Consider the following 14433-nt stretch of genomic DNA (forward strand, 5'->3'; position numbering starts at 1 on the left):
TTCTGTTGCAGAATTAAATTCTTTAATTCTGTTACTAAACTGTTGTAGAACATTAAGAAGTTTCCATCAGAAGCAGGTCCACCTGGTGTTTGTTGAACTGAGACATGTGGGAACACAACTGACAGAGGCTTGCAGTGGGGTGAAGGTTGCTGGATATGCTGTGTAAGCATATAACAATACAGTTGTGTGTGAACTTGAAACACCTAGAGGAGAGCAAAAGTTAACTGTGTTTGTAATCATGTTAGTTTCACATACAAAAAGTGAAAAGCTTATGTGCAAATATTTTGATGTAATCATTTCAGAAACAAGTGCTGTGAATGAAGAAACTCAGTTAAAGTTAAAAACATGTAACATATTTTTTTATAATATGTATTTCAAATTTGGTGCTAACTCTGACCTGCTGTAGTGGCACGGTCATGAAAAAAGTCATTTCTTTAGAAACAAATTTATAAGGATTTTGATTGCTAACATATATTAAAGGAACAGCTTAAAAGGTCTGATTTCCTTTAAGTACATAACCAGCAATGCCATAGGTAGAAGCCGTAAACTTTTAAGTGGGTCAGATGAATTAAAATTTCACATGGCTGTTCTGTTGGCCTACTCCTGCCTGCGGGAGGTGTTTTCTCTGTGCAAATGGGTGAGAGATGGAGAGGTGTCTGTAGCTTTTTTTTTTTTTAATTAAAGTACCCAAAGTTTGAGACAGCCACTATTTTCTTTCTCTCTGGAGTCAGTGGCATGCCATTTGTTATTGCTTGGACAATTTGATGTGTTAGCACATTTGAAGAGTCTTTCAGTAGTACTTTCCACTCTCAAGGATGTGCTTAAAAATTCTGTTGCCTAGGCCAATGATACACCCTGCACTTAACAGTAAATATTATTTGTGAAAGTATGTTAAAAACATGAGGCTTAAGGAAATTAAAACATGTCATATTTCATATGTAATATTTTATTTTTAAGAATACCAAAGATAAAGAAAATCTGCTTTGCCAAATGGAAGAGGATATGAAAGATCCAATGCAACAGCTGTACAAAAGCATAGGAGAAAAAGAACAACATATTAAAAGTCTTCAAGATCTACTGGCATCAGAAAGATTTAGGTTGTCTATACTGCAACGTACTGTTTCTCTCCAGGACTCAGAAATAACAGAATTAAAAAATGAAGCAGCTTTATCCAAAATGAAAGAACAGCAACGTATTGAAGAACTGAAAATCAGTCATGAAAAGGATATTTGCAGACAGCTGGAGAACTTGAGGGCTGAGCTGGAGAAGTGCCACAGAAGAGAGATTGCAGAAGCCAAGCAGGTATATGAAAAAGAAATTACTTTAAAATATAAGAATGAACTTGAACAGTTAAAAAGAGAACTCTGTGCTCTGAACTCTGAAGAACACATTCAGGATTTGAATGGCATAATAATTAACTTAAATAATAGTCTTCGTGAGTCTGAAATTAATAAAGAAAGTTTGAGAAGGAAACTTGAAAACCAACAGGAAGACTTCCAGAGAGAAAAATCTGAAATTGAAACTAAATACAAGGATTTAATTGATGGCCTTAAGTCTCAGCTTTCTAATGCAGAAGAGCAGGTCAAGGAAGCCCAGCGATATAAACAAGAAAAACAGTCCTTGAATGAAGAGATTCAGAAACTGAATTATTTCATCCAGGAATTAAATGAAAAGCGACTTTATGAGGCTGAAAAAAGTATAGATGTAAGGCAAAAGCATAATGAAGAGATTGTCTCCAATAAAAAGCTAATGAAATTGAGGGAAAACCAGATTTTACCAGAGGTGTCGCAGTTGCAGAGAGCAGAGCTTGAGGAGATGTGGAATAAACTGCACCAATTGAAAGGTGAAGATGAGCTAGTTCATGAAGAACTAGAGTTTCAGTGTGACTTGGGAGTAGACTCCTCAAGGGATCAGTTAGAAGAAATTAAGAATTCAAAGGTCACAGAGAATAATGAAAGTAGTGAAGGATATAACCTGTCTGAAGAGCACTTGTCAGGACTAGGGCTTTTCAGTGGTGATGAAGGCATATTGGCTAAATATCTCATCTCCACAGAACAACCAGAAGAGTCATATGCATCCAGTGCTTCCGAAGGTTATTCCATTGAAGAAGGTAGATGCAGTAGGTATGGGTTAGACAGTAGTGTGCTTCTAGAATCCAACAGAGATTTTATACCTCCTCCATTAAACTTTGGCCTTGATGAGGAAACATCTCGTAGTGGTTTGGCTCAAGAGACTTTTGAAGAGACTGAGGTGGGAGCAGAGGGCTTTGTTTCATTTTTGTCAGATAGCTCCCTGCAGCAAAACAAAATAAGTGACCACAGTGACGTAAAGGATGATGAGACAACTTGTTTAATAGAGCGATGTGTGAAGCTAACTGAGCAGCTGCATGAGAAGGAGTCAGCCTTGAAGAAATCTTGTCAGGAGACCCAAGAAGCTGTTGGAAAATGTGAAAAAGTAATGGCTGAGCTCTCTCATATACGTGTGGAACTGGGTGAGGAGCGTGAAGCACGGATCCGTTGTGAGAAAGAACTGCTTCAAAAAACGGAGAAGGAGAAAGAACGTGAAAACAAAATGATGTTTCTAGTAAAGCAGCAGGCTGAGGACGGAGGCCAACCTTACTGTGCTGTAGAGCCTTTAACACAAGTGTCAAAATCCTCTGCCTGGCAAGAAATGGTAAAAGACCTCCAGGAGGAAAGAGAAATGTTGATGGTGCAGCTGCGAACTCAGGAGCAATTAGTGAAAGACGTTCAAGAGCAGAAAACAGCTTCTGATTCCGTAACGAGTGAAGTACAGTCTCTTTTTGGACGTCAGTTAGCTGCTTTGCAAAGTCAAAGGGATCAAATGCAAAACCAACTTGATGCTCAGAAGGCTAAAAACCAGACAATAGCAGAGCTGCTTGGTCAGAAAACCCTATCTGAAGAGACATTGCTACAAGAACAGAAGTTGCTTAAAGCTGAAATCAATAATAAAGAACAAAATTTAGTACTCTTATTGAAGGAAAAAACAGCCTTAGGAGAAAGACTATCTGATGTGGAGGAGGATCTAATAAAAGCAGAAAAAGCACTAGCAGAAAATGCTAGCATCATTGAGGATCTTGAGAAAAACATACATGAACTTAATGCTGAAATAAAAAACCTCAAAGAAATACAAGAGTGTGAAAGACAAGGATATGAGGACAGATTAAACCTCAGCAACCTAGAAATTCATAAACTTATCGCTGAAATAAAGGCGAAAAGTACTGAATACAGTGAGGAAAAAAGCCAGCTGGCTGAAGAAATCGCCCATTTGAAGAAGGTTCATTTGGAGCTTGAGACTCGCTTGCAGGAGTCCTTTCAGGCTGCACAAGCTGCACAGGAGGCACAATCTGAGATGGTGAAACATTACAAGAAGGAAATGGAGACTCAACACCTTGCTGAATTAACTAAAGTGAGTTTGGCACACAAGAAAGAGGTAGGAAACCCTGGTAATGTCAGGAGTCTTGGGATTTCGGAATGCTTAAGGTAGTAATTGCAAATGTTTGTATGCGTGTTTTCAGATAGAAGAATTAAATGCTGAAATAAAAGACAAAGTGGAAAAACAGCAGAAGCTGGAAGAAGAAAGGAAGGAACAGATTGCTTTAATAAAAAAGGTAAATGCTGTAATTGGGTTTATTTCAGAAAAATAAACTCATTTTGTGTTGTTTGTCATTTAAGCAGTGTAAACGTTTTAGACATGCAAAAATATATTGTTTTTTCCATGGTGTCTTTGATTTGAGGTCAGGAGGAGGGGAGAATTAATCATATTTTGAAGTAAGCTCTTTTTCTGCAGGTACATGAACGAGAGCATGATCGTGAAATCTCTGAACTGATTACTAAACACGAAGAGGAAATGGAGAAGCTCCGTGCTGAGCTAAATAAAGAACAGCAGCAAATGGCAGCCACGCACAAAGCAGAGATGGAGCAAGCTCAGCTCCAATCACAGGTAAAATAAACACAGACAGTAATTACTGTAGTGGTTACCTGGCTGTTGCAAAGAGAAGGCTCCTCGATTTTTGTGCGTACTACGTGTGCTCTTTTATGTAGTGCTGCAATTGAAGAACTAGGAGTGTTCCCTTGGTGGGTGGTAGTAGATATTTTCTACAGGAGTTCTCCAGGATCCTCACTGCAATTATATTTTAACATAAATTCTAAAGAAAACTGGATGCTTAACTTTGATGCATTTAAAAAAAAAACAAAACAAGCAACTTTGTCATTTTTCAGTGATATTAATAATTTTTAAATTAATTTTATGAATTTATACTAAACCCCTCCCACTTTTTAATTTTTCCACTAAGGTAATTAGGAATGCTTTCATGCTAAACTTAAGTATGTAAACCTGACTATTTTTCTCTAAATATTTACTGGGTTTTTGAACACTTCCACTAAATGTAAAGTGGAAATGGAAAGAATACGTCTAGTATTAGGTCTAATTACAACATATTGGTGTACTGTTCAGTTTATTTAAGAATTGAAAGGTTTGGTTCGTCTATTCTAGCTGCCATTTCTAACTGTTGGATATTCTTCACTTTTTTTTCATGAGGGATGGTGAATTTTATTTCCCCTTTTCCAATACCACTTCAGAATTTTGCTTTTTAACAAATTGTAACCAATAGCAAATATAAAGAATTTTTTTAATAGAGAGTGAAAGGTTGGGGTGAGCTTGTGTTCTGCTCTGGTTACATTGTGAGGAAGTGGACAGATGCAATGTATTTGGTAGGAGGTGAAGTTAAGAGACAGGTAAGGAAAGCCTTTTACTTAGCACTGAAAATGCTATGCAAATCTCATTGTAACAAAAGTCAGCTTATTTTTCAGGTTTTGTCCCTGCCATGAAGAAACACTCTCCAAGTACAGAAAGGCAAAACTTAGATGTGTTTAACATTTGAAAGCGATTGAAAGTGAAACTGGTCGTGAAAAGAGTGAACACATTTCATTGGAGGGCAGGGAAAAAACCTTTTTCTTCTCCATTACAGACACTGCACAGCCTTGAGTTGGAAACTTTACGCCTAAGCTTAAATAATATGCGCACCTCCCAGCTTGAGCTTACGCAGTCTAACTTGAGAAAAGAAAAGGAAACTGCCCTCATGGAACTACGGGAGATGCTCAATGATAAGCATGCTCAAGACGTAGCAATTCTGCAAAGCCGCCATCAGATGGAGTGGGAGAAGATTAAAGAACAGTGTCTGAAGGAAAAAGAAGACCTTAAGTCAAAATATCGGCAAGAACTAGGTATTAAAATTTGGGAATAATGGACCAGAAATTGAAACCCCATCAGTATTGTTCTTCCTTCATGGGTTCTTGTCTTGGTGTAGAGCTGGCCTTTTGAGTGATGGCTGGTGTTGCCTTGAATAGGGACAGCAGATAGACTAGCATGTTCAAGAGTGCATGTCTTTATATGGGAAGTTGTCCAGACCTAAGTTTAATTTTTCTTCAACTATATCAGTGTTTTGCTGCTACTTCTGTAAAATAGCACTATGCTGAACTAGTTGTTTTCTGGAGGCATTAGACAGACCTCTCAAAGAATTTTATCAGTGCAAAGAGTAGAGCTCTTACCCCTTATGTTTCTTAAGGGGTTTTATTGCCCTAATCAGCACTGACTACTGTTGTGTTTCTGACAAGATATGGAAATGCTTCCTGGCTTGCCTTCTCACTGATTTTAAAAGGAGGATAAAGGAATTGGAAAGGAGCTGAAAGGCTCAGTGAGAACCTGCAGCTGGGTATCCTTTGAGATGTGTTTGATACAAGATTGTATTTTGACGTCGGTAAGAGGAAAGCTACACTTGGTAGTACTGAAGGTCTGCTGATGGTGCTTTTGGCATTGTTTGGTATATTTGCGTCTTCCCAGATCAGGAGACCATTTCTGACCTGTGTGGCAGAGCTTGAGGAATTTTTGGAGGAAGGTGAGGCCTGCAGGAACTCACTAAAGTTTAGGAACTGTTCTTTAGCTGTCCTTTCCTGAGAGGAAGAGAATGTTTTAGGGCTGTGTCTTTTTGACCCAAGAGTAGGAAACCATTTGTTACCACCAGTAGTATAGTGAACGGATGGCATGGTGGGATTTGGGAGCAGGAGGGAGGTCTGGATGCAGTTCTTAAGACCAATGCTGTTTATGTGCATTTTGGCAATGTAACTTAATATGAACGTAACCACTTACGAGTGCTTGAATGTAGGCGCTGAGAAGGAGAACCTGGAATCATGATACAGGAGACCTGGTGGGTAGTTGTGGATACTGTTACCTGAGGGGCTAGAGGAAAGACATTTCTCATTAGGGAGGCAATGATTGGGCATGACCCAAGTCGCTTGAGTGCTGGCACACTGTCTTATAACTTAGATTATATTTCTTCCTCTACTGGACTATTAACTGGGTAGCTGGCACCATCTTAGTCTGAGACACCTAATTTCCAACTGAAAGACGTGAAATAAGGCTGTAAGCTAAGGCAACGGTACTTCGAAGCTGTGAAAAGAGGACTGACAGGCCTTTACAGGGTTCTTGCAGATCAAGAAGGGTGCTGAACAAGAAGTTGGAATGAATCTGGGAAGGAGCTGGAAAGGAAGAAGCCGTTGGTGTCAGTGGTAATTGGGCAGATGATAGCATCTGTCTTGCTGTCTGTTTCCTAGGCATTTTTAGAAGAAATTTGAAGAGTTTCCTGCTTGCTGCTGTTGCCTGCTACTCTTTTGCTGGGTCTCTGGAGATGACTCAAACACTTAATAGTGACATGCAATGAAATGCTAACATCTACAATGACATTGATAGGCATTTGAATTTATATTTTTAGGAATAAAGGTGTGGGGGTTTTGGGGGAGGGTGTGGGTTTTTTTTTCTTTTTTAAGTGTCATGCTCTCTGTAGATTTAAGCAGACTTTCCTTTGCTAGTTAAGGTGAAGTTAACCTTCAGGGTTGCATTTGCAGTTGTAATTGCTAGATGCTTATTTTCTAAAATGTAAGTGAATTACTGGGATATAGCATAACAGCAGGTTTGGACAGAACCCGGTACCTTGCACTGCTGCATGCCTGCCTATTCAAGCCCTGAGTTTGATACTGAAAATGGTAATCTCATCCATATTTTTACTTATTTAATCATAATATTTAATGTAAATTTATTAATAAGTAGTATTTCTTTTCACAGTTGATCAGAGAAAGAAAATAGAATTGGAAATGGAAGAGACGCATATCCAGGCATTAGAGGTACAAATTCTGTTCTTCATACAAGAAAAAATAAAACTCTTTTCAGTAAACTAGAGCTGGTAGAAGTCCCATGTATACTACACATTTATTGTAGAGGACAAATAGATGGAGGAAAAAAAAAAGTACTGATTTACTAAATGTGTTTGCTTTAATAATTCATGTCTTGCTCTCTTAGACTCTCAAAAGAGACTGGGAATTGGAGTCTGAGATGCGTTTAAAAAGCACGTGTGAAGAGCTGTCTGAAAAACATCAGACTGAAATGGTGGAACTGCAGAAAACTCTGAAAATGGATTTAGAAAAAGTCAAAACAGAGCTGGGGCTTCTTTCTCTTGAGAATGAACAGTCTAAAAGTAAGTGCCATGGTCTGGGAAGCAGTTGTCTTTTTTGAACAATGGGAAAGCTAACTAAGTGTTTTTTAGAACCTGTATAAAAGGCAAGTAGAAGCTATACCCATGTACTCTTAAAAGCTGACTCAATGGCATGAGTCATTTAGAAACAGGACATAAATGAAAAATTGTTTAAAGCCTAGTTAGCTGTGTTGCATTTTGACTTCCGCAGAATATGAGATGGACTATGTTTTCCTCCAGACGTATTAAAGGGAGGTGCAGTTTTGCTGCCAGCTGAAAACTGGCTTGGGCAATCACTGAATTGATCAAAATTCCCCTTCATATCAATAGAAGCTTCTTCTACCAAAGAAATTAGGTTTGGGTGTGAATAATTAAAGCTTGATGGAATAGTGAGTTTTAAAAATACAGTTCTGGAAGTGACATTTTCGAGACTACTGTAATCGGAGTTTTCATTAATTTGAAAAAATGAAATTTGGATGAGTACCTAGCCAGGTACATGTTTGTCTTTTGCTGAGGTGCAGATAGGAGATAGGACTATGAAAAGTTTGTGTCGGTCCCAAAAATCTGACACATTTATCGATATAGTGGTTGACCAGCACAACAGCATTAGATTTGCTGTCAGTGATGGCATGAAAATGAGCCAAGAGATATGGTGTGCCATGAAGTGAGAAGAGATAGCTAGTCAGGTTGCCTAGCCTCTGAGGCACTATGCAGGTGAGAGACATGGGAAATAATACTCTTCAAATAAATGGAAATGCAATGTTAAGAGTACTGGATGATGCTGGCTGGGAGGCAGCAAGAGCAGGTTTGAGAAGTGAAGAGTAGCCTTTTCAACCTGCCAAGGGCTGGATGCTTTCAGAGTGTTTGGCTCGCCTTTGGCTCCTGCGCGGACATGTTTGTAGCAATGGCTGGTTCTTCCCAGCCTGCAGTGACTTTACTAGGTTTCCCTGAAGCTGTATCATTAAAGACTGCTCCATGAGGATAACATGCATCTCTTGCAGCTCACTGTGATTGAAATGTAGTCGCTTGATTGCAGATTCTTTCTGGGAAGGTCAAGATTTGTTGACCAAATGAGGTAGTGGCACATTTGGTTCAGAGGGTGCTCTGTGCCAAGGCAAAGTGTACTTGGCAGGAGGTTTCCTAATCCTTCGTGTTCATCTCTTCCACTGCCTGCTGCTGAGTGTGGTCGCAGAAGTAATTCTGTGTAGGCCATGAAGAAATGCTTGATTCCCTGTTCCAAGTATGTGTCCTTCTAGTTCTGGATGCTTGTTCATGTATGCAGAGAGCAAATGTTCATCCCTCTGGCACTACTGTTGGTTACCTCTTGGCTAACAGTGTGGGATGCAGAGAACTAGGAAGCACTGTGTGGAAATGTTTGACTTTCTACTATTTTACTATTCAAGTGTTTCTGTGATTCCCTGTAAGCTAGCGTTCTAGTCTGGAGGCATGCATTTCTATTTTAGTTGTACAAAAGTTGTACAGGTTATTCAGTAACCAGGATGGTGGTGTAACAGAACTCATTTTTAATTTCGGTAAAATGTATAGAATTGGAGAAGCAACACCAGTTAGCCATTACAAAATTACAAGTGCAGCTGCAGACCGAATATAACCAACTTCTAGAAGATATGAAGATGAAAAGCCAAGAAAAAGAACAGAATCTTCAGGAGGAGGTACATAAGATTTCTTTGTGTTTTGAGTGGTTGATTACATTATATATAATGTAACAAAAACTAGACCATATGCGTATAATTTGGGTGACTTGCTTGTATCTAGGGATTTTATTGAAAAACTGAAATGGATTTCATAAAGTAGGTAAATAGTCTGGAATTTTCTATAGCGGTTCAAAATCTTTTGAATGCAATTGCCTTTGTGCCATTTGGTGCTGTTTGTTCCTCTGTATTTATATGCTTAATTTTCTGGTTCCTGTGTTTCATTTTTATCTAGCTAATACTTAATTTTTGCCAGTGATGAGAAATATGGCATCAGGAACAAATTCCTCTCTCTTAAAGGAGTGGGTCTAACAGTTAAGTGCTACTCAGTGTCTCTGGTAGCCTGGGTCAGGAGCTGCGAGTCTGGTTGTTACTAAGTATTTCCACCTATTTGTTTGGTTTTTTAAACATGTCTTCCATAGCTGGAGAAACTTCAGGTTGTGCATGAAGAACTCAAGACTCGGTCACAAGAAGAAATCAGGCAGCTTTGGTCTCAGCTTGATAATACCCGAGCAAATCGGCAAGAGCTAAGTGGTATGTTCAAAACAGACACATTTTATTTTTTGCCTCCTCTTCATATAGAAATACGCATTATTGACACAAAATACTTCTAATTGTGTACCAGAAACACATGGGTAGGTCACAGAAGTGTCAGTGAGTTGTACCCTAGTGATCTGTTTCTGAAGTGAGAGGTGAGTCAGTGTCAGATGACTAGTTGGTTCTGCAATGTCAAAAAGCATGGTATGGCTGTGGGGAAAAGCTCAAAAAAAAAAAAAAAAAAAAAAAAGGCAGAAATATTTTAAAACTGTGTAATTAGGTTATATCTTGAGGTAGAAATGGCTTTTTTCCCTTTCAGTTTTGAGGTGGGTTAAATAAAATGCTTTTTCATTGACACTCAAAATGGAGATTCACCATCTTCTGAAAGACTTTTAATTCTTACACACAGAAAAGCCCTGGGTTAAAGTTATCTCTATTTTAAAAATAAAATAAAAACATTCAAGTGATACTTCCGAAATCAGAATGAATGATAATGTTGTTTTCCTATAAGGCTAAAAATAACCTCCTTTTCTCATAATGATGCTTCTGTTTAAAAAAATACACAAATCCCCTAAACCTAAAAGCAAAAAATAAAAGGAAAACATTGTGCACAGCCATTAAACATGAACAGTTTTGGGGGTTTTGTTCATTTTATTTGGTGGGGTTTTTTTTATTTAGTCTTCTGTGTATATGCATTCAACTTACGAAAAAGTTGTAAAGCTTGAGAGAAAATAATGACTGGCTGAAATCTGACATCTTATGCTTTATATATCTTAATATATCTGTTTCAAGATTTAGGTGTATTAAACAGTCAACTTTACAGTGTAGTGATTAGAGCTAACACACATTTTTGGTTGAAATGAAGTAGAACATGTCTTAGATGTGTGTGTGCAAACATGTATAATACATGAAAGACGACATTTTAGAAAAATAAAAAAGCTAGAGACAATGACGTTAACCTTGACTACGTGTGTGTTCACCTTGTATTGAGACTGTAACATTAGGTGGTGGTCTTCTGCTGGGGTAGTTGAAGCATATTATATTTGCCTTTTGTTTTAAATGCAATTTCAGATTTTCTAAATTATAATTGTAAATAGCTTTTGAAGTGTAATAGGGTTTTGCGAGGATGGTTTTTTGTTGGTTTTTTGGACATAAATTGAAAAAATAATTTTTCTATCTAGCCAGACTTTACCTTGATTTTTTCAGATCTCTGTTTTGATATTACAGAATTAAAGCAGATAACACTTTATAGTATTTGCTGGAGTTCTTATATTTCCTCTCTGTAGCCCTAATCTTTATTAACCTTTCAAATGTCTCTCCATGTTTCTAATTGCTCACGTTCCCATTCTTTGGACCCTTTCTTTTTCTTCTTCATCTTTCTTGAGATGGTGAGGCCAGAATGCAAGCCCATAGTCCAGGTGAGGATATCTCTTTTGGTTTGTGAGATCTTAAAGGTGTTTTGTTTTACTCTGTTCTTCTTCACGAGTGATCATTTGACAATGCATTTGGATTGGTTTGAGGACTCATGGTGGTGGATTCAAAACATAGCAGCTGGATGATGGGATTGCTGCTCAGATGTAAGAGTGACGTGCCAGTTCAAAACTGTTAAACACTTTTGTGGGTTAATTTCGTGCTGGCAGACTGTGCTGGTTAGCAAAGTTAGCACCTACCCGTGCTAGACTGGACTTCCCTTGCCTATCCCATTGGTGGTGTCACTAGTCCCTGCTTGTCACTTGATTCCTCTAGCCTCTGTGCTTGGCAACTGGTCCCTTTGGAAGCAGGCTTGAGCCACGTACTTACTTCTCTATTCTTTCAGTTTGCATGTTCGTTGTGAGTATTTTTCATGCCAAGTGTGCATTTTCTGGTTTGCTACACAAAAACACACTGTGACAATCAGCTGTGTTACTTCCTGGGTAGCATCCTGTGTTTCCAGAAATGTTTCTGAAGTTTCTCTTCTTGCATAACATAAGCAGATGCTTTTCTCCAAGTTCGTTCTTCTTGAAATGCAGTTCCATCTTCAGCTGCTTCTGTGGGGATTCAGCTAACTTAAGTCATCTGGGAAGTTGGGGCATCTGGGAAACTTTTTTAATTCCTTCTCATGATTTTTGTCCTTTTTTCCTACCTTTTCACTTCCTGATGTGTTACTGCTTCTTTACTACAGAACGTGGGGAAGAAAGCTCTCAAAGAGTTCAAGAATATGCTGCAACTGTTTTCTACTGCGTTCTTTTTTGTTGTTGCTGTCGGATGGCTCTTTCTAATTCAATGAATTTAGCCTCTGCTTGAGATAATGATGGATAGCCAAACCATCACTAAAGTAATCCAAAACGGATTTTTTTTTTTTCCTTGTGATTTTGTTTTTCTGCATAGTTTGTGCTAAAGTTGTTTTTGTTTGAGTAATTTTCCCTGGAGCAAATTAAATGTTCTTGACTAAATTATTGCTTCTGGTTGCTACAAAGAAGCAGGTGTGAAAATTAAGCAATGTTACAGAACTCTGCATGTCACTAGCCGAGACCTGAAGCACAAGGAAGTGAGGAGGGCTAACAGTCTGCCCATAGTTTTCATTCTTGTCATGAGGATGGTTTCTCTGAATGCAGAGTAAATGGAGAACATGGTTTTACTGTCTTCTGAGGAAGGAATGTTTCATCTTTCAGAAGTTCATTTTCTTACGTAATTTGTGGGATAATATTTTACTGCGCTCTCAACAACTAAAATATGGCTGATCTTCACAGAATGACTTAGCCTAAAGATACGTACTTCTGACTACTTGTGTTGTTTTTGCCTCCATTCCAGAGCTGAAAGAGCAACTCCTGGCTCGTGCATCACGGGTGGAGGAAATTGAGCATTTAAAACAAGAATTTGAACAGCAGCATCAGCAAAGAAAAAGTGAGCATGAAACTGAATTGGAACAACTGAGACTTTATTTTGAAAAGAAGTTAAGAGTTGCTGAAGAAAACTACAGAGAAGAATTGACTTTGCTCCATCAGAGACTGCAAGAACAGAAGGAATATTCACTGTCAGAGTTAGAAGTGAGTCAAGATCAAGCAGGGGACATCAGGTGATCTATTCTTTTTCCTTTCATCTCATGTTATGACAGCATGCTTCCATTTTTTTTTTTTAATTAATATGAAAGATGATCTTAGCATACAGATATATTGGGATTGGGCATTAGGCGATCTGTAGTTAGAAATACAGCAATGAAAGTCATGAGTGCGCAGTCCTGAGCAGTTGTTATAATTGCTCTGTGCGTACTTTCAGTACTATAGCGTAAATCAGCAAGTTCATTTAGCTTAATCTGTACCACATGTTACAATCTTAAACTTTAAAATCCTTTTCTCAGTTCTTCTGTCACAGTTTTTGAAGAGACTGAGAAAGAGAGAAGGGATAGACTTGGTCAGCTAAGTCAACAGCTGGAACAACATCAGGTAGTATTTTTGATATATTAAAGTTCTACTGTTCATTTTATGACCTATATGAAAATTGATGTCTGATTCCTAGCTCTTAGCAAGGAGTTAGTTAATGTGAGACATTTAATAAGGCTTAAGTATTTTTTACAAGTATATTGTAAATTACTAACTTTAAATAGTTTTCAGACTAGCAGAACAGATGAAATATGGTGTTCTGTAATTTTGTGTCCTCTGTTTGGGTTATCCAGTGCCTCATAAGGAGCTTATCAAAGCTCTTCCACACAAGTGCAGAATTCATGGTGTTTCTCTTCTCTATAGCTTCTGTAGTAATTGTGCCTTTTATTGCTCTCTGTTCTCTTCAATGGAGATGCTAATTTGGTCCCTCTTCTATTTATGCACCTATTTTCATGTATCTGATTGTAATTTGAGATCTTGACTTCTTTGCTCAACTTATTTCGAGTTGACTAAGAGTTCCAAAAAGGAATTTTCCTTTTTTTTTGCTTTAGATTTTTATTTTTTAAATTAATTATAAAAAGTAGTATTTTTTTTTTTAGTGAGGGAATGACAAGCGGACAAGACATATGCAAGACGGCATGAATTAGATTTCATTAGTAAATCACACAAAAAACGTATGAGTTACAAATGAGAAATGTAAACATCATGCCTTTTTTCTTGCTGCTATTTGTTACCTAGCTGAGTATGAAACTGTGTTCATAGATCATTGTTTCTAAGTTCTGTGGTGTGTAGAGCAGATAGTCTCTTCAGTGTTGAGAGTCAATAGTTTCTCTACCCAGATGCATGTGGGACTTCCTCCTCTAATACTTTCAAACAGCTCCTGAAACTCAGATCTGCCTTGTGGCATGGTTCCAGAGCGTATCTACTTTTTTTTTTAACTCAAAAGGTTCTAATATACAGCTTTTTTTGAGACTGTTTTGTTCTTATTCACCCTGTTTCCTTATTCAAAGTACACTAAGACAGCACTTAGGGACGTGGTTTAGTGGTGGACTTAGCAGTGTTAGGTTTACAGTTGGACTCGATGGTCTTAAAGGTCTTTTCCAACCTAAATGATTCTGTGATTCTACTTTGAGGGGCTCTGCTGCTCTAGTAGCAGATGGAGTGGCAGGAATAGAGCAAAACCAGCAGGGTTTTTGGAAACCAGATATATACGTGTCAAGCAGGTGCATTATAGTGCAATTCATGTAGTGCTCTCATTAAAAGCTTCTCAGCGTGGTTTCTTCGA

At 38.1% G+C, this 14433-nt stretch overlaps 1 protein-coding gene across 13 annotated transcripts in view; it reads left to right on the forward strand.

Moving 5' to 3' along the window:
• PCNT (pericentrin) overlaps nucleotides 1-14433 on the forward strand; it is a 101231-nt gene that overhangs the window by 15246 nt on the left and 71552 nt on the right. For 10 of the 13 annotated variants that reach the window (XM_068408016.1, XM_068408019.1, XM_068408017.1 and 7 more), the window contains 11 exons: nucleotides 958-3426; nucleotides 3536-3628; nucleotides 3808-3960; nucleotides 4988-5243; nucleotides 7138-7196; nucleotides 7372-7546; nucleotides 9089-9213; nucleotides 9675-9786; nucleotides 11175-11207; nucleotides 12580-12844; nucleotides 13127-13211. In XM_068408016.1, the coding sequence (XP_068264117.1) occupies nucleotides 958-3426; nucleotides 3536-3628; nucleotides 3808-3960; nucleotides 4988-5243; nucleotides 7138-7196; nucleotides 7372-7546; nucleotides 9089-9213; nucleotides 9675-9786; nucleotides 11175-11207; nucleotides 12580-12844; nucleotides 13127-13211 (3825 nt within the window). The remainder of the gene's footprint in view (nucleotides 1-957; nucleotides 3427-3535; nucleotides 3629-3807; nucleotides 3961-4987; nucleotides 5244-7137; nucleotides 7197-7371; nucleotides 7547-9088; nucleotides 9214-9674; nucleotides 9787-11174; nucleotides 11208-12579; nucleotides 12845-13126; nucleotides 13212-14433) is intronic. The other 3 variants (XM_068408021.1, XM_068408024.1, XM_068408028.1) reach the window with 1 other exon arrangement.

This window comes from Nyctibius grandis, chromosome 9 (genome assembly GCF_013368605.1).
Source record: "Nyctibius grandis isolate bNycGra1 chromosome 9, bNycGra1.pri, whole genome shotgun sequence".
NCBI classification, from domain to species: Eukaryota; Metazoa; Chordata; class Aves; order Nyctibiiformes; family Nyctibiidae; genus Nyctibius; species Nyctibius grandis.